Raw genomic sequence first — 18,555 nt, forward strand, 5'->3', positions numbered from 1 at the left:
ATTTTCCACTTGTGCAATTTTGTTAACAGTCTGTTTATTTTCGATACTGTATATACTGCTCCTATTTTTATACTTCCTTTTATTTAAATGGTTCATATTTTGTTACACTATGTTTAGCTCTTTTTTACTCTGTTAGATGATGCATCTTGTTTTTTGCACTATATATCCCCTTTGCTGCTGAACACTGCTAATTTCCCCACTGCGGGATTAATAAAGGAATATCTTATCTTATTTTATCTTATCATCACAACACTAAACCGCCTTGAGACTGGGCCTCACTTGACATACATGTACACAAAAACAAAGTAACGCTGCATATGGATGGAGTGCACACACATCCACCCACATACATACCTACAAAAACTATACATCAAAGACAATTAAGTACAGGATTCCTGACTAAGGTATTCTATAACTAACATCCATCTCCTTTTTAAAATAGGCAATTTCAGTTGTACCAGGGCAGTCATGTATTCCATCATGTACACCTGTTCTGTCTTTTTGTAACCATTGAGCAATTGTGGGAGTTTTTTTAGTAGTTTTATAGCCCTTTTGCACCCAAAGGCACAGGACTGGAACCATCCTTACATACAATAGACTTTATTCGCTTCTAAGCAATCTCTGTAGACATGACAGGCTACCATGTTGATTTTATCTCCAATTTTAAGCAATAGTCTGTGTTTGATAGTTGAGGGGAAAAAAACAAACTACTGTAGACATGATGACAGTTTATAATGAGTTAAGTAATTAAAGTGTTCTGGGTGCACTATGTCGATGTTGAAAATTCGAGCCAGCCAGGAGTCGAACCTAGAATCTTCTGATCCGTAGTCAGACGCGTTATCCATTGCGCCACTGGCCCTACGGAACCTCTAAACCCACGTGGTCGATTTTAGCTGTGTTGTGATTGGTTCCTATCGGAGTCAGCTGATCAACAGCAGTCTACCTGCCATACCTGAGCAGCAGGCTGAACACAATGGGACAGCAGGCCTGCACTTTTTTTGTTTTTGTTTTACATATTTCCATATATATATATATATATATATATATATATATATATATATATATATATATATTATCCCCTGACATTTAAAAAAATAAATATATATGTATATATATTTATTTTTTTAAATAAATAAATAGATAAATAAATAAATATAAAAATAAATAAATATTGTATTGTTTACAAATTTAAAATAAATTTAAAATAAAGTATATTGAATATATATATATATATATATATGTATATATATATATATATATACATATTTTCAATAGACTTTATTTTAAATTTGTAAACAATAAAAAGAACAATTAAATCAACACATAGGTAAAGAATTACATATAAATTAAATAAAGGGATAAATAAAAACAGAAATAAAAATAAAATTAATTAATTTAAAAAAAGTTACATAAAACACAAAACATGTCAGGGGATAATATAAATAAATAAATAAATAATATTAACTAAAGTAAATACATTAAAAAAGGGAGCACAAACTCACAGAAGATATTGTCTTAATATATAGTTCCATTTCCTTCTTGAAAACGTTAAAGTGAGGTTTAACTCTCGCAAAATTTGCATTTATGAATGTAAAACTTTGCGACAATGATAATGAGACTGATTGGAAAATATTCTCTCTCATATATTGTGTTGAACCTTAAAAAAATAAAAATAATAATACATTTTCCAGGCGAAATTCAAAGTCACATAATATTTTATGTGTGCCACCGGAAAAGGTTGAAGTAGCCTATAATAATCAATTTACAGTGAAATAGCCAGGAGGAAATCTATAAGACTTGTCATATACTGTACATACAGGTACATGAACCCATTTAACCCATCCTAAGCGTTTTTTAGGAACAGTGAGGTGCTCAAGGACACATCGACATGCGAGTAGGAGGAGCCGGGGATCGAACCACCGACCTTGTAGTCAAAGGATGCTCAACCCAGTTTTGGATAAACTCCACTACAGACCATTGTGTGTCCATATTGACACTAGAGGGCGCCACTGATTTATTCTAAACTTTCATTGTTTGCTGTGTAGACTTCAATACGGTTCTTCTTTGTTGCATTAAATGCCACCTAATCTCACAACATTGGAGGATTTGTTGTACATTTTCATAAAGTTTTTACTTTGGAAAGTTGACACGCATGCAGGCCTGAATGCACAATCTTTATTTACTCCTCCTGATCTCATCTCAAAGGTCAGATCAGAGGCACATTTTCTTTTTTTTTGCATGGGGATGCTGGTGTGAATGGGCTGATCCACTGGTTGCAGGTATATTGTGGCTGGAGGAGGGAGAGCAGAGAGCAGAGAAGTTGACAGGACTATTTTGCTGCGTAAAACCTTTGTTTAAATTGATTTACTGTGAATAATCAGCATTAGTGGAAGCATATGCATGTAAAGCCTTGCAGGTTTTTTGTTTTTTTTGGTGATTTCCTCCATCAGCAGCATCGTGCGCCTCGGTGCGCCTCTCTGACCCACTAGTCGTCTCCTCTCTGCCGGATCATCATGTGGATTATTGTGTTGTTCATCGTGGCAGCGTTGGGTCCTGATGGGAGCTGGGGATGTCAGCTGCCCAGAGACTGGAGACCTCAGACAGAAGCGTGCCGAGCCGAGCTGGCGCAGATCATAGTCTTTGCCAAGGTGTTGGCACTGCACAAGGAGTCTTACAATGTGTATAATAACTACCTGCCCGTCCTGGAGACCGACAACGAGCTGCTTTTCTCCGCCGAGATCGAGCTGCTGTGCGATCAGGCGTGGGGCAGCATGCTGGAGGTTCCTGCAGGCTCCAGGTTCAATGTCACCGGCCTGGGCTACTTCACCTGCTTCTCCTACAGTGTCACCAAAAACAACAACTACTACTTCTTTCTAAGGTCAGATAATCCCTATTTTTTTTTTCCAATATTATATTTATTATTTTTTTGTTCATTTTGAAACAACAGAATAAACATTCACAAACGTCCCCAATAATAACATTCTAGGTACAAAGAAACTTAAAGGGACTATTTGTAACTTTCAGAAATGCTTGTTAACAGCGACACCTGTGGCCGTTAAGTTAACGAAAGTCAGCGTCAGGTTCGCGCTTTGCTCGCTCTAAATAGACATGAACGTGCATCGTTCAAAACAGTGAGGCGACACACGTCAGCTAAAACCCCAATATCACTCTATATTTCACCTGCTTGGCAGTAATGTTAGCTGACCAGACGAAGGTCTCTCCATGAATCACTGCTGATCCTAGTGTTGGCTTTTCCTGCTTCAGCCCCGCTGCTTCAGCCTCTGGGGCTGAAGCAGGAAAAGAAACGTTATCGGCTCCCGACCGCAGCCGGAGGGAGACACCGGCAGCCAGTCAGAGACGATAACGTTTCTCTCTGCGGAGCCCCATCCCTTCACAAGACACGGGAAACCTCTGTTGGTCTGGAGGAGCTGCAGCAGTTATTTCTGCACAAACGTCCACTGTACATTCACTAGATATTCTCAGAGCTAAACTAACTCTCCTTCAGTGTGTAGTGTGCGCGCATCCACGTCTAGGGGTGGAGCGAGAACGCGCGCGTTGTGTGACTGAAGGCAAGCAGGCAGTGGAGCAGTCTGAACAGCGTAGCCACACGCGAGCGCGCATATGCGAGCGCGCATGGGATCCCGACCCCATAGATTTATACGTGTAAAAAGTTACAAACAGTCCCTTTAATATAAAATAAGTCAGTATAGATACTGGAAAAACACATTATATACAATAAATAGATATATAAGTAAAACGAATATACACAGGTAAAAGAAATACAATTTAAAACAATAAAATAAAATAAAATCTATCTATATATACATATATATACTGTATACATATATACATACATACACATATACACACACAGTATATACACAGATAATCCCTATTGATCTAATCAATCATGAAAATGATTTATTGTCACAGATGCATTCAGTTTTATTCACCTGGAGCAGAAAGGAGTGGAGAATCTTTATGCATCTGAGTTATATAGGATATAAAAAAACTAATCTTTTTATGATTAATTTCCAACAAAATAAACTGTTCAGTTGGGCTGTATCAGTTAAGCTTTGTCCTATAAATGTATGCCCTGTTATAAATGTACTTTTTACCCTATCAGGGTAAGGTTTCAAGAATATGAATATAATTTTGTTATAGGCTGAAAGTTTTAAAAGTGTGTCTGATGTTCAGAGACCCACTTGCACTTTCTTTTCCAACTGTGTTTGTGTCTTTGCTATTTCAAGTTAAAACTTGACTAAAACTCTGGGTGCTGGAGAATCAGGCATCTGTTTTGTCAAGTTAGGTGAAGACAGTCTATAAACTCAGCCAGTAAAAGATGACAGGACTGCCTCCTTTTCTTGTTGGAATGCATGACCATGAATGGCAAAAAGTTAATGATTTGATCATAACCGATTGTATATTCCAGTGATTCTCAAAGTGGGGTACCACGGACCCCCAGGAGTCCGTGGTACTCTGCCATAGGGTCAATGAAAAGTTTTCAGATTAAATAATTTAAATTATCATGCTATAATTTATATATATATATATATATATATATATATATTTGTTTGCAAAAGGCTTCATAGTCCAACGAATAATATATATATCTTTTGAAATCTACAGTATAATAGTTCATAGATTACATTCTAATTAGGGCTGTCAAAGTTAACCTGTTAAAGCTTCATTAGGCAGTATATTTTTTGCATCATTGAGCAAAAATTCCATAATAACCTTTCAGCATATTGTAATTCAAGTCTTCTGAGAGATAACTAGACTTCTGCACCCCATCATGGCTCTGTTTTCAGGCTTTAAAAAATCTTTTTGAGAGACCGTTCCTATTGGCTGTGATCCGGTCATGTGGCGAGAAATAGGCATTAACGTAACATAATATTGATTCATATTTGATCAGCGCTGCCTAGTTTGACCGTTTGGTCGGAGTTCGCGAGTGACTGACAGCCGGCTCTCATAGACAGCAGATGGACAGCAGACCTCAGATCAGCTCTGACTGCCTGTTTTTCTCCGGTCTGTAAAATCTTGCAGATGCCTTTAGGAGCACCGGAGGACACAGAGACACATGATTTTTTTCTGGTTACCTGTTTCATGTACTACTGTCACAATATAGCGACCGTTTTATAAAATAACTCTTTTTAATCATATTTGCTCCAATCTTACCTACTTCAGCTTTAATAACACGTTAACGCGAATTAGTTTTAACTCCACTAATTTATTTAAGGAATTAATGCAATCGATCTTCTGGAGGTTGTAACGGGCTTAGTTTTAAAGCTAGAGCAAAGATACCGGCATCATACAAAACTATAAAACCTAATGAATCCATTGGTACCAACCCCGGCATACTCGTCAGGAAGGAGGTTAAATAACGCTCGAAACTTGTGCTAAATTTTGTCGAGGAAAAACGGTCATGATCATTTTTAAAGGGGTCCCTTTTTGTCCCCATTTGTCATTGTGTTGATCATTGGTTTCCAATAATAAATATATACATATATTTGCATAAAGCAAGCATATTTACCCACTCACATGTTGATAAGAGTATTAAATACATGACAAATGTTTTAGTTGATTGACAGCCCTAGTTCTAATCTAACAAATCTATAACTGATCTGAAAATATGTTTAATACATATCTAATATCTTTCTAATGCATTTTTCTTGGCTTGTTCTTTCACATAACTAAGACTAAAAAATAGGCAACGTCAAATTATTCCCAGGAACATACATGAGGGAGTCCCCGGTATATTCTCTATTTTGTAAGGGCGGGAAAAAAAGTGAGAACGTCTGCTTTATTCAATCTCTATAAAAGTGGGAAACAACAGGGTAAGCACCATCAGTCAATCACACTTGAGATATCCAGGCGGAAATGCCGACCGCTGAGTGGCCTCACGTCGGCTGTGTCTTGGCCAAAAAGTTGCACTTGAACTTGACTACAGCTGATAACCAACTACCACGTACGTTCTACGCCAGCGTGAGATGAAATGACTCCACACCAGCAGGTCGCGGTAGTCTGTATTCAAAATTCAAAACGGGAAACCGGAAGACCGAGGACTATGGACATACGATTTACAAGCCGTTGTTATGATATGTACATGAAACATAACGGCGTTTGCCGACCATTTTCACACCACTCTCACTCACCACTTAGCTTCATTCCAGATGGCCATGTCGAAAATATCCGTGTATTTGAATGATCAGATGAAATGAAGATGAAAAATGAGATGAGCCTTCTTTTGACTTTACACGTTTGCTTTCCTCACTTCTGTTTCTCTTCTCGCTCACTGATTCATTTAAGCTGAACAGCCAATCAAAGTGATTTCTCTCACAGACGGGCTCCGCCGCCGATTCAACATGCTGAATCGGCCAAAAAGCCTCCAACACGGGTAGACTAGAGCCGACGGTGCAGGACACACCGCAAATACTAGGCCGACAGACGCTCACCGACGGCCCTAAACTGTCCAACAGCAGGATATCCATCATTTCTTTTTAGAAATTATTTTTAAATTTTTTGGGGGGCATAGTTGCCGTTATTCAATAAACAGTTGAAAGGAGACAGAAAATAAGGGAAGAGAGAGGGGGAATGACACTGAAGTGAGTATATTGTATGTGTCTTAATCGCTAGTCCACCTCAGTAATGTATTCTCTGTGATTATGATATAAAATCCATGGATTGAACCTCACCTCCTCCTGGCCCATCAACTCTTCAGACCTGTGCAGAGATCTGTCATGGAAGTAAAGACTCTCGGAGGATTCAATCAATCGTCGGCCTGTAAGGACACATTCAGCTGTCAAAAGCAGAGGATTGGCACCATCCTCACATATTCTCTTTTAATCAACATCTGTCCATGTGATACCGTAGCCCACTGATTTCAGGTTAATAATGTATTTAATAACCTGCCGAACATTCCACTCAACAAAAAGTGTGTGGCAGGTTAATTCTTAAATGTCTGTGTTGGACAGAAACAACACTGTTACTCAGGAAACGTCTATTGCATTCCAGCCAGCGTAATTACAGAGCCAGACATTTCCCAAAAGCTTGAAGGTAAACCCGGTCGGTATATAGGACCACCTTTTGTCCTGCTCAAACACACCAGTTTGCCGCTCGATGATGAAGGGAACGTGTGCTGACAGGCCTTATACCAATATTTCTCTCTTACTCTGCTTTTCCTCTCAAACAGATGAAGAGTTAGATATTCAGAGGGGGGCACTGGAAAGCATTCCTCAAGTTTAATGTTTGGGGCTGTCCCACATTAGGGCCAACCACAATAGTATTCTTTATAGCATATGTTACACATCATGTGCACAGAATCACACTCACACTTTGTGTGGTCATGCAAAAGACTTTACAGATGATTTCACTGGTTTTAGTTAATTACACCTCCAGGGACGACTTTGCTGTCCCCTGTTGTGATGGTGAAAACATCCGGACGTTATCCCCGTAATCAGCCGGGCGACCACCATCGGAAACTTCCTGAAGCTAAAGTCACAACAGAGTTGTGTTTAAGTGCAGACCTGATGATGATTAAGAAGCAAAGATTGCTTCAGTAAACCAGAGAAAACAAAAGCTGTTTTGCCAGTTGTTTACCAGGGAAATAATGGAGAGCAACTCCCCTAAAACGCTCATGCACATTTTCCTTTGCAGCAGACTTTAGCCTACAAGCATGTACCTATTGGAAACAAAACATAGTTCAGATGGGTATTAAATAATATTTATGTCCAACTCGTCGTTTTTACACTTCAGTTTTTGTATGGAATGGCATGCTAATTAGTTAAATTTAGAGGTGCTGGTAGGCAGATTTTGTTACCTTTGGGCAGCGCCATGCAAGCTGTCTCCTGCATTTCCAGTCTTTATGCTAAGCTAAGCTAACTGCCCTCTGGTTTTAGCTTCATAAAGAGTGCTGCAGGGATGACGTATATTTGTAGGCCATCCTGGAAGTTAGCATCGCCCTGGTTCCCTCGACAAAAACTCAATGGAATTTTTCTATTGGATTTTGAATTATTGCAAAAAATAAACTTTGTCGCAATCAAACGTATATGATGCTTACACGTTTTGTTCAGCAAGATAATCTCCACAAATGAACACCACTTTTATGTGGTTTGAAGTGTAAATGCAATCGGCAGAAGTAAAAAACTAACGTTGGGCTATAAACGAACTACACCACAGTTGCATGACTTCACATCACCACCACTAAGCTAAAGGCGGATTAGTGTTCTGCATGATGACGTTTATTAGTCTCATTTAGCCACTTGTTAGCAACCGCCTTTTTTTAAGACACGTAAAAGCTTCAAAATTCACAAGTGGGGTATTTATTGAGATATTTTAAGTCGTAGACAGAAGACCTTATTTCAGGCATCTAACAAAAAATACATTAAAAAAACCCATTGACTTAAGGCAAATGAACCAGAAGTGCAAAAATGCTCATTCAGCACTCTATTTACCGTACAATTATGGGAGTGGTATCGATCTTCTCATCTAAGTCTCTGCAAAAAAATTAAACTTTCATGAAAATAGAAAGAAATGAGATATGGCTAAACAAATTGCCTACACATGTCCCACTCTGTGGCATTCTCACTAACGTGAAACTCCCCATCATAAACCTAAAACAGATCAGTGTAGAGTTTCAAAGGAGTGTTTCTGTGGCAGCTCCACAACACTGAGTCCCAGACACCGTATGAGCAAGCCAAAACTGAAAAGTTCTCATCGTACTCTCCAATGGACATCCATTTCCTGTTATAAAAGCCCCAACAACACTTATCTCAGCCCAAAAATAGTCTCTCCAATCAATCATGAGTATACGCTCCCAGGACAGAACGTATGTGAGCTTAGCATGGAGAAAAATGTAACTCAGGATCTCCCTCAGGACCTTTAAATGAACCAGACCAACTGTTCTGCTTGAGCTTTACATTCACTGTAAAAACTCCCTCTCCCTTCTTATATAAACTGTCACTGACAATCAAGTTTTTGTAATATGTTGAGTTGTACATATGTACCAAAAATGTACTACATTTTTACTGTAAAAAAAGAGTTTTATGTCACTTTTCTGTTTACTTTTGTTTCCATCATTGTAGAGTTCCTCTGTATACACAATTCCTTCTGACCTCCTGGTCACTCTGCTTACACCTGACCTTTGACCTCTCCTGGTGAAGCAAAACATCAGCTTTCTTTTTGCTCTTTCAACATGCACACACACACACACACCCCCACATACCCACACAGTCTCTGAGGGACAACCAAACTTTTGATGTCCCTCGAGGGATGCAAGATGGAATCCAGATGTATGGAAACACACTGCTTCAAGACTTCCTCCCTCACACTTGAAGATATGAAACATGCTCAGTAAATCCCTTTGGCTTGTAGTTTGCTGGCGTTACACATCCACATAATGCTTGAATTTGCATAAAAATAGACCAGGATCTGCAAACAATTTTGCGCAAATGTTTCTTTTTTGCTAATGACATACTGTCAACTTTATGAGATGAACAGGTGAAACCTGTCCGTTTGCTTTCATCTGACATCCAGATGACATGAAGATAAAGTAGACTTCTGTTTGTGTGCATCTGCTTCTGTTTTGACACATGCACAACTTTATATGTTCATTTTTGCCTTCGTTCCAACTTCAATCTTTTCTGCCATGCAGGATGGATGAGGACTACAATATTATCCCTCATGGAGTGAACTTCCAGGACCCCATCTTCCCCGACACTCCAGAGAACCACCGTGCATTTGCCAGCCTTTTCCAGTTTTCCAACTGCACGTCTGGTACTCAGGTCCACAACTACGCCCCGGAGTGGGAGGCTCAGGAGGACAGCCGGGTATGTAGCACATCAAAACCACCACCACTAACTGGTTCCTAGTGTTGTTTGCTTCTTTTGAAGAGGAGGAGTTAGTGATAAGGACGTCTATTTTGAGGCAGTTGTTGCGCATTTATGCTGATTACGCAAATGTTTTGGGAAAAAGAGTGGAGTCAGCCACAATAGCCCGAAGTACTGCGGTGCACACATAAAAGGATTCAATATTACATCCTGTTTTTTTCAAAGGAATACTATGAAGAAACTGGAAAGTTAGATATGTTCTTAATACGTGGGAAACCAAACACACATTTTCTGAGGTTTCGACTACACAAAGAACTCACTATGTTTAAAGGAAAAATCTACTTTAAACAACATTGTTTTTGCCAGCTCTTTGGCAAACCTTTTTGTTGTTTAATAGAAAAGTTTCTTGTGCCCAAAGACGACAGCTCTAATGTAGAAGTAAGTGAGATCACGTGGAGACATGTCCAATTAAACTTCAATTGTCTCGGATGGCTCACAAAACACTAAAGTCAGCTTTGGGTGTCAGTCCCTCAGAATCAAATACAAAGTGCTGTTTTATGCAGATGTTCAACAAAGAAGCAAAATTCACCACAGAAGAAATGGTAACGTTTTTAGACCACAACACAAGTGTAGCCACAAGATATGATGAATATTGTGTAAAGAGGTTGATTTAGGGCGCTTTCACAAGCCATAGTTGGTTTGGTTAGTCCAAATCAAAGCGAAATTGATACTTTTGGTTTGCTTTCTATTTAGTCTGGTTCGGTTTCACAGTGCACAAATCAAAGCGAACCAAATAAAAAATGATTTTTACTGAGGGGCGTTTATGAAGGAGCAGGGCCAGAAATCTTTCTCATTGGTCAGAAATTTGGCGGTGGAAAATGTAAAGACGGAAAGCGATAACGCTAACCGAGCAACATGGAGCAGAATGCGCCGTGGATACGTTTGGTGATACTAGCTGTAATCCTGCTTTGGTGTTCCTACCAAACACATTTGGAAAAGAGGGTTAAACGCGCTTCAACCGTTTCACAAGGAATAGTAGGCGTGTCCGGTGCTCACAGAATCGGGTAATCTTGGAGAAATCCAGGAGAGACTTCAGAGACCAGGTCCAAAGCACTTTGGAGCACATGGATTTAAGGCAATCAACTTTATTACAGACTAACGTTTCAACGCCAACTGCGTCTTCATCAGAGTCCTTTGGAAAGAGTTCAGAACAAACATCTCCAGTTAAGGCTCTGGGTTGTAAACAATATATTGAGCAACTATTTCCAAATACTTGCTGTGATCAGACAACGGCACGGGCAGCCCAAAACTCCCTGCGTTTTGGTTCACTTCCTGCAATTGGGTCGGATTATATTCTCAATCCGACCTAGGGTTCGCTTGGAAACGGTCTGAGAGCACCTCTCGCAAGTGGTCTTGAATCGGTTGTTTTGGTCCGCACCAGAGTATAATTACAGCGTTCACAACCGCCTAAACAAACTGCACCAGAGATCAATTAAAACGGACTAAATGTGGGCTTATGAAATCATGGATCACTTTTTTTAGGACTGGAAAAACCAACTCTCCACCTTTTTATACAACCAATGCAACAATATCATGTCCATCCTCTGGGGGTTACGGAAAAGAATTTATGGAAATGTAGAAAATCACTAACTAAAGTAAAACCAGGGGAAGTGGATACCTCGTAAAAGTAAATGCTCCTGGATTACACCGGACGATGCAGATTGATGACAGTGTGAGACTATCTAAAGGTCACTACTCTTTTTATGACCGAATCAATAAGCTTCAGCTCCACTGTTTAATTGATGAAAGCTCTTTTTTTTTTTACCTTAACACTCTTGGCAAACACTAACACCTGGTGCTCCTTGACTCTGTAAATTTCCTGCATCTCGTCCCAGAGTCCATGTGTCGGTATATAAATGGTTTCCAGTTACTCAACGCTGCTTTATCCCCTTTAATGAATCTAAACCTTTGGCCTAATCCCCCTGATTCAGGCCAGTCTTCTTCTGTCTGTTTCCAATCATCTGCTGACTATAAAAGCAAAAGCCGGCCATGGGTAAAGAGAATGAAAACATGGTTTGTATTTCCATTAACTGCAAACTTGTGGGCCAGGATTGTGATTATAATTACAGAACAACATTTAGATATCAATGCTGCTCTCTTACATCATTCTCATGATTAGATTTCCTTCTACAGCAAAATAAAAACAGACTTTGTTTTTACTGGTACTGCGCAACCATTGTTTGGACAACTGACCTAAACTGACAGAGCAGATCATGCTATACGCATCACATAATCCAGTGTCAACCACAGTAAATCAGATAGCATGTAGTCATGGTGACATTTAATGTCGAACACTATCAGCAATAAAAACATTATTTTAAGCATTTTCCCACAGTTTTATGGTCCCAACACTAATGCGGAAATATTAGCTTTGAAGGGCTACAAACACTTTATAAAGGCAAAACTGACTCACAAGATTTCAGCTTCAGTTAACGTGGTATGACTAAAATGTGTCTGTTTTCGCTCAGATATCAATCATGCCTCCTCTGAGACGGGAAATGACACTTGAAGAAGGCTTTGTTCTTGCATAAAATATGAACCCTTTTTGTTTTGTCCATGTTGCAGTTGGGTTTGGATGACTAAGAGTGGATGAAATCCTGCTAGGTACCGAGGGTGTGCCACATGGATCCATTTTGGGGCCTCTCAAAAACTGGGGCTCTTGCGTTTGAAAGACGTGGGCATTTACCAGACGGGGAGGGTCTAACGAAAGCACTATGTAACAAAGTTGCATTGTGGGAAATGCAAGAATCAGTGTTTTGGGAGCTGGGTACTCAGTTGGTTGCAATCTGCAACCACACCACTAGATGCCGCCAAATCATACAAACAGCTCCTTTAAGAAATAACAATTGTATGTAACAAAATATATGTTGTTTTTGAGATCCAGAGGTATACTGTAGATGGCAATAACTTCTCCTCTCGGACTCTTTAATATTGAGAGAAAACAAATCTTGGCACCTGGCTTTATGGCAAAAGGTCATATAGGAAATCTTGTTGGAAAGCTGTGACAGAACAGAGGCTTGACTTTTTGAAACAGAACAATGCTTCCCAAATTAGTTGTAAAAAACATTATAGAGATATGATTCATGGATATGCGACTGTGTCCATTCATAAGCCCTTAAGACTATTTTAAAACTTTCACTTCTAAGTTTACTTCCTAAATGGAGGCAATTCAAATACTGACTGCTGCATTTTATATGATAAATAACACCACTTTGCGTTCCCTTATTCAGAGACGTAATAACCACTGGTCTATGTTTATCTACAAAACCCTTGTTGGAAAATCGCCAAGTCGTACCTCATCTTTGCTGCTCTGGAGCTCTTGCCTGTAGTTAAACTGCTCCGATGATTGATTAATGCTTATGAAACAGTATATCACACAGGAAAGAGTGCTTTTCTTGATAGCGCAGTAGTAGTCTATAGCCAGTATCGTCTTCACTGTCTATCATTCTGTCCTCTTTAGGTTGTTATTTGTCAATGTAACTGTAATTAGCTTCTTTATCAAGCTCTATCCCCGACATGTGGTACAATAATTTGTTTATTATTACCCTTACATTGCACAGAAATAACAGAAATGTACCTTTCTTGTCTCCTGTATGAACGTCACATTGATAAATTACAAAAGCTTATCACTAGAAAAATATGTCAGGTTTATATTGTATGACTGTGTCTCACTCTCGACTCCAGACTGTTTCAAGGGCAATTACTTAAGTATTTGTCTACACTGCAGCTTAGACTGAAAAACTGCCAACGTGTACAAATAGAAAAACAACTGAAGGCGTCTTGTGTTTGAGTGAAAGTCATACCTGGGTGCACAGAGCAGCGATATGCCGTTTTACACCTCCTGCTTTACATAACTTGATTATTCTGCTCCTGAACTTCATCTTTTGCATTATAAAGTTTCAAATCCCTTATGGGACATAAGTAACTGCACATGGGAGAAAATCCAGAGCTAATATTACAGCGGGTAATGCACTAACCAGTGACGTGGGCCGGCAGCCAGCCGCACATTTTTAACATTTCCTCAAAACCCTCAGCGGTTGTTATCTGATGGCAGGGAATATACATCAGAGTTTCACGCTGGCCCCATGTGGAAGCATTAGGATCTGAGGAGGAAATCCACACTCAGGCAGACAGGCATGCAGTCAGAGGCAGCTGGAGCTCATTTTTTCACCTAGGAAAAGGTCCGGGAACTTTGGATCGTCTGTCGCAGGTTCGCAGGCATGTTGGGTTTCATCTCGCAGCATGTTGTGTAACCATTTTACCTCAGAGTTATCTTGGTCCCTATCTGGAGCAATACTGTGTGTTGTGTACATGGTAACTCTTAAAGAGGTCTTTATGATGCTTTTGTGCTTTTTCCCTTTCCTTTTTGTGTGTTATATACAGTAGTTTTTTGTGAAAGTAAAAGATATGCAAAGTTACAAAGTCCACGCCAAAGGGAGTTACTCTCCCCCACAGAAACACTGCTCCTGAACTCCCTGAAATGCCTTGATTGAAGTCCCGCCTTTTCTTCCGTAACATGGTGATGTCACCGAGTAATACGTTTGCATAATCCCTGCCTAGTGTCTAGTTTGACACACCATCAAACAAAGCTAGATAGAGCGCAGCTGGAGCGGAGGCCGAAAAGTGACCAATCAGAGCAGACTGGGCTTTTCGGGGGTGGACAGGAGCTCAAACAGAGCGTTTCAGACAGAGGGTCAAAAGAGGTGCTGCAGCACAGCTGATATGAGAAAAATAAAGTGTTTTTTGAACATTAAATCATGAAAACATGTTTGTAATGTAATCAAGTATGCACTTGAAAAGAAGCACAATAGGTCCTCTTTAAAGTCTCAATGAATTATCCCACAGCAAGAAAGCAATAATCTCAAACATACTTACAGCAATAATTAATTTCTTGACTTTTTCCCCTTCTCTTCTCTTTCTTTTTAGGCTACAAGCAGCCAAAAAACTTTCTTTCTCTTTCTTTGACTCACTCATACCAAAAACAGTGGAATATGCTGAAAGACTTACGAGCTGTTGCCGCTGGTTGTCAGCCCAAAGAGCATGCCACATGTGTTCTCTCATATGATTTATCCAAAGGAAATCCTGCATCAAAAACAGTAGATCTGTCTGGGGCTACGTCATAAATGTTACAAAAACATACCAAATCTGACACTAGTATTTAGTGTGAGCCGTTATGGGATAAAACTCCAGTGTACGATTTCATTCAAAAGGCAGAGCGAGATGAAAATCTGTTGGAAATTTCACGGAATATAAACCGATCCTGGCCTTATTCGAGCAAGTAACCTGAAAGCCATTAATCAATATTTTGACAGTTCAAGTGTTCAAATGCTCCTTTTCCTGATATTTCAAATGCATTTAATGCAAATAATAAACAAAACGTACCTCTTCTCTTCCCAGTTGTTGTGCTCCGCGGTGCAGAAGGCTCTGTTTGAGGAGGAGGAGAGGGTCTTGACTCTCTCCCAGAAGGTGCGCTCCTTGGAGAAAGCCAACGACCACCTGAGGGAAAAGGTGAAGACCATGAAACGTCTGCTGCGCCAGGCCCAACGAGAAACGACGAAGGAGCAGCAGACCCTCGGCCTCAAACAGCTCTACGAGTCAAAGACGCCCCAAACTCACCCGGATCAGGACACGACCCTAAAAAAGGTCCTCTCCAGGACACTAAAAAACTAGAGTACAAGAGGCCTTTTAGACAGCAGCCATGTTGACATGAAATAGCAGGTAAACACAGGTGTTACCAATGATGCTAATTAAGGTCTGGTTCCATTCTGGACAAACAGAGTCAGTGTGCTGCTGTTGTGTATGTTGGCTCACTGGAAACGCTCGTCTAGACTAAATGGAATCTTAATTAAATTCATTAATTAAACCTGTGTTTACCTGCTGTTTCATGTCAATGTGGCTGCCGTGAAAAAAGTCTATTGACAGTGGTGATCAATTTAGAGTAACACAATGAACTCCATGTCTTTAACCTAATTAATATGCTTATTTCAAAAGGAACATACCAAATTTCAACAAACTTCACCTGCACAACACTAGTTTTAAAATTGACCTGTACTATCGAGACTGTCACCTACAAAGAGACCATTCGTTCCCATTTACATCCTTATCCGTATACTTCTAAGTACCGTGTGTGAGTGTGTGCGTAGTGTGTGTTGGGAGGGCTTTCACTTGACCTATTTTGACTCCCCAGATGAACTAAAGTGAGGGATTAACTGCCTTTGAGATAAAGGATTTGAATGGTTTTCACAGAGATCTTCATCTAAATCTCCTCAACTCTTATTTCACCCCATTAGTCCAGTGTGATTGTTCTCTCTGAATAACTGTTGCTGTAAAAACCCCTTTGTCTTTTCTTAGTTTAATTCAGTGGCAGCACAAACATTTTCCAAACATCAGACAGAGCTCTCAGCTGGCGGATGAACTGTTGAACAACATTTAAAGCTGCAGTCGGTAACTTTGAGCAAATGAGATGAAAAGTTATTTTTATAAAATGGTCACTATATCATGACAGAAGTGCACGAGACGGATAATCAAATATGAATTAATATTCTGTTACTGTAATGCCTATTTCTCACCTCAAATGTTTTCAGAAACATCTTGTAGTGTACTGTTTAGCTGTAAAATGAGAAAAGTTTGTTACTTGAGATCAGCTGAGGAAATACCAAGCACCGCCCACCAGCTGGAGCAAACTTTAGGACACAGGAGGACATAGAGGAACATGATTTTTTACAAACGCAAATGTCAGTCACTGAGCGACGGAGTGAGTGTGGAAGTTACATGATTGGTCAGCCGAGTGTTGGAGTTTCCTCGTTGGCTGTTGCTCTTTCAAAATGAAAAGGTTGGAACAGTCCTTTGTTTATGTTTTCAGGGGGGCGTGTCAGCGGTTCCACTCACCGGCGCTTATTTTTTCATACATAGCTTTACAATGTCGTGATATGCTACTGCAGTAGGCTACATTTAAGAAAGACTCACTGCATTTAATATTATCGACATGACCACTGACTATTTGTGTAAGAATTTAGCCACAAATTCACAAACAGACCGTAGACGGTCCAGCCATATACTCGGTTTTGACCGAGTCTTGTTTTCACAGATTACCTGTCTCATGCACTACTGTCAGGATATAGTGACCGTTTTATAAAAATAACTTTTTTATCATGTTTGCTAAAAGTTACCGACTGCAGCTTTAAAGCTTTGAAAATTTGATATCTTGTTTCTTTCTGTGCTGGACACATAATGCATTGTATAAATATTAGAATTACTTCAGAAATACTATCGTCAACATGCTCCAAATCACCCTCCGTCTTTTGAGGTGTCTCGTCTTTCACATAATGCTCTGGCTGTTTATAGGAGCGTATAGTTACAGAGGAGCAGCTGTGCCAAAGTGTAAAAAGCTGCGAGACCTAACGTCACATTACGTCACATCATTATTTTCTACCATTGCCTGCTTTTCATTTACTTGCATCTATTTATACCCAAGAAAATATCCCAAAGTGTATAATTCTTTAAATTCAGTGAATTGTTTCCCAAGAGTGCCTTTTTTTCTCCAAACTCTTCTTTTATGCAAATGTCTGTTCATACACGTTGTACTGAATGAAAGTATAATGTTTGTATTTGAAAACAGAGTGTTGAGCACTCATTAAGTCCAGCCAGTGAGCCTGGGGTGGTACAAGATTGGCTTTTTCTGTGTCAGAAATGAAAGTTTTGCTTTTATTATACTTTTTGCTTTCTCTAAACTACATATGGTTTGCTTTGCCAATAGCATAATCATTTGTGTAACAGTTATTGTAGTTTTTTTTTTTATGAATAAATGAACTTTTACAAAACTTCCCATGTGATTAGTTTTAGTTGTCACAGTTGATGTCATCTTCATAACATGCATGTGTACTGTATGTTACTTTTTAGGTGGAATTTGAAAGAAATTAAAGGAACAGTGTGTAACATTTTTGGGGATCTATTAGCAGAAATGGAATATAATATTCATAACTATGTTGTTGAATCATTGCTTAGAATGAGCCCGTCATATCTATATAGGGAGCCGGTCCTCTTCACGGAGTCTGTCATGTTGCTCCACCATGTTTCTACAGTAGCCCAGAACGGGAAAACCAAACATGAGTACCGTCGCGGTGAAGGAATTTGCTCTGCGGTGACAATGACTGGCTAAACAGCGCGATAGGCGGTATTATTGCAACTTTTTTTTTTTGCAAATTACTTTATATATTCTGATTTTAGTGCTATATAAATACGCTTTATTGTTAGGCTATTATTAGGTATATTGTTGCTTTTTAAATGACAAAGATGACAGCTTTAAAACAAATTAAATACTTGTTTATTACAGAACAAAGAATGAGGCGCAGCTGAAGGCCACCGTAGTTTTCTGACACGCTTGTGAAACTGCGGTAACGTGAGCCGCAGAGTGCAAAACTGTGGTAACGGCAGCTGCCGTCTGACTTGCTCCTAAAGTAGTGTTATTATGGTAAGGATGGCCTCTGAGTGAAGTGAACGGCGTTACCACAGTTTTGCACTCGGCGAATCACGTCACGGCAGTCTTGGAAAGGGAGGAGTGAGCGGAGGGGTACTCAGTTGGTTGCAATCTGCAACCACACCACTATATGTCGCCAAATCCTACCTACTGCACCTTTAATTATTTTAATATAAAATATAATACATCGAC

The 18,555-nt window shown here is 39.6% G+C and overlaps 1 protein-coding gene and 1 non-coding gene across 2 annotated transcripts; one reads left to right on the forward strand and one right to left on the reverse strand.

Moving 5' to 3' along the window:
• Window positions 1-786: 786 nt before the first annotated feature.
• On the reverse strand, window positions 787-859 carry trnar-acg. The gene has a single exon. It is a non-coding gene; the product is annotated as a tRNA-Arg (tRNA).
• Window positions 860-2,136: 1,277 nt separating this feature from the next.
• On the forward strand, window positions 2,137-16,407 carry ccdc3b (coiled-coil domain containing 3b). The gene is made up of 3 exons (XM_037769538.1): window positions 2,137-2,878; window positions 9,653-9,827; window positions 15,285-16,407. The coding sequence occupies exons 1-3, from the start codon at window positions 2,514-2,516 to the stop codon at window positions 15,555-15,557; spliced, it is 813 nt and encodes a 270-aa protein (XP_037625466.1). The 5' UTR covers window positions 2,137-2,513; the 3' UTR covers window positions 15,558-16,407.
• Window positions 16,408-18,555: the final 2,148 nt, after the last annotated feature.

The sequence above is a fragment of the Sebastes umbrosus genome, chromosome 1, assembly GCF_015220745.1.
Source record: "Sebastes umbrosus isolate fSebUmb1 chromosome 1, fSebUmb1.pri, whole genome shotgun sequence".
Taxonomy (NCBI): domain Eukaryota; kingdom Metazoa; phylum Chordata; class Actinopteri; order Perciformes; family Sebastidae; genus Sebastes; species Sebastes umbrosus.

Coding starts and splice junctions, on each gene's coding strand:
- ccdc3b (XM_037769538.1), top strand. CDS start 2,514: ATGTGGATTATTGTGTTGTTCATCGTGGCAGCGTTGGGTCCTGATGGG. Junction 2,879..9,652: donor AACTACTACTTCTTTCTAAG/GTCAGATAATCC, acceptor TCTGCCATGCAG/GATGGATGAGGACTACAATA. Junction 9,828..15,284: donor AGGCTCAGGAGGACAGCCGG/GTATGTAGCACA, acceptor TTCTCTTCCCAG/TTGTTGTGCTCCGCGGTGCA.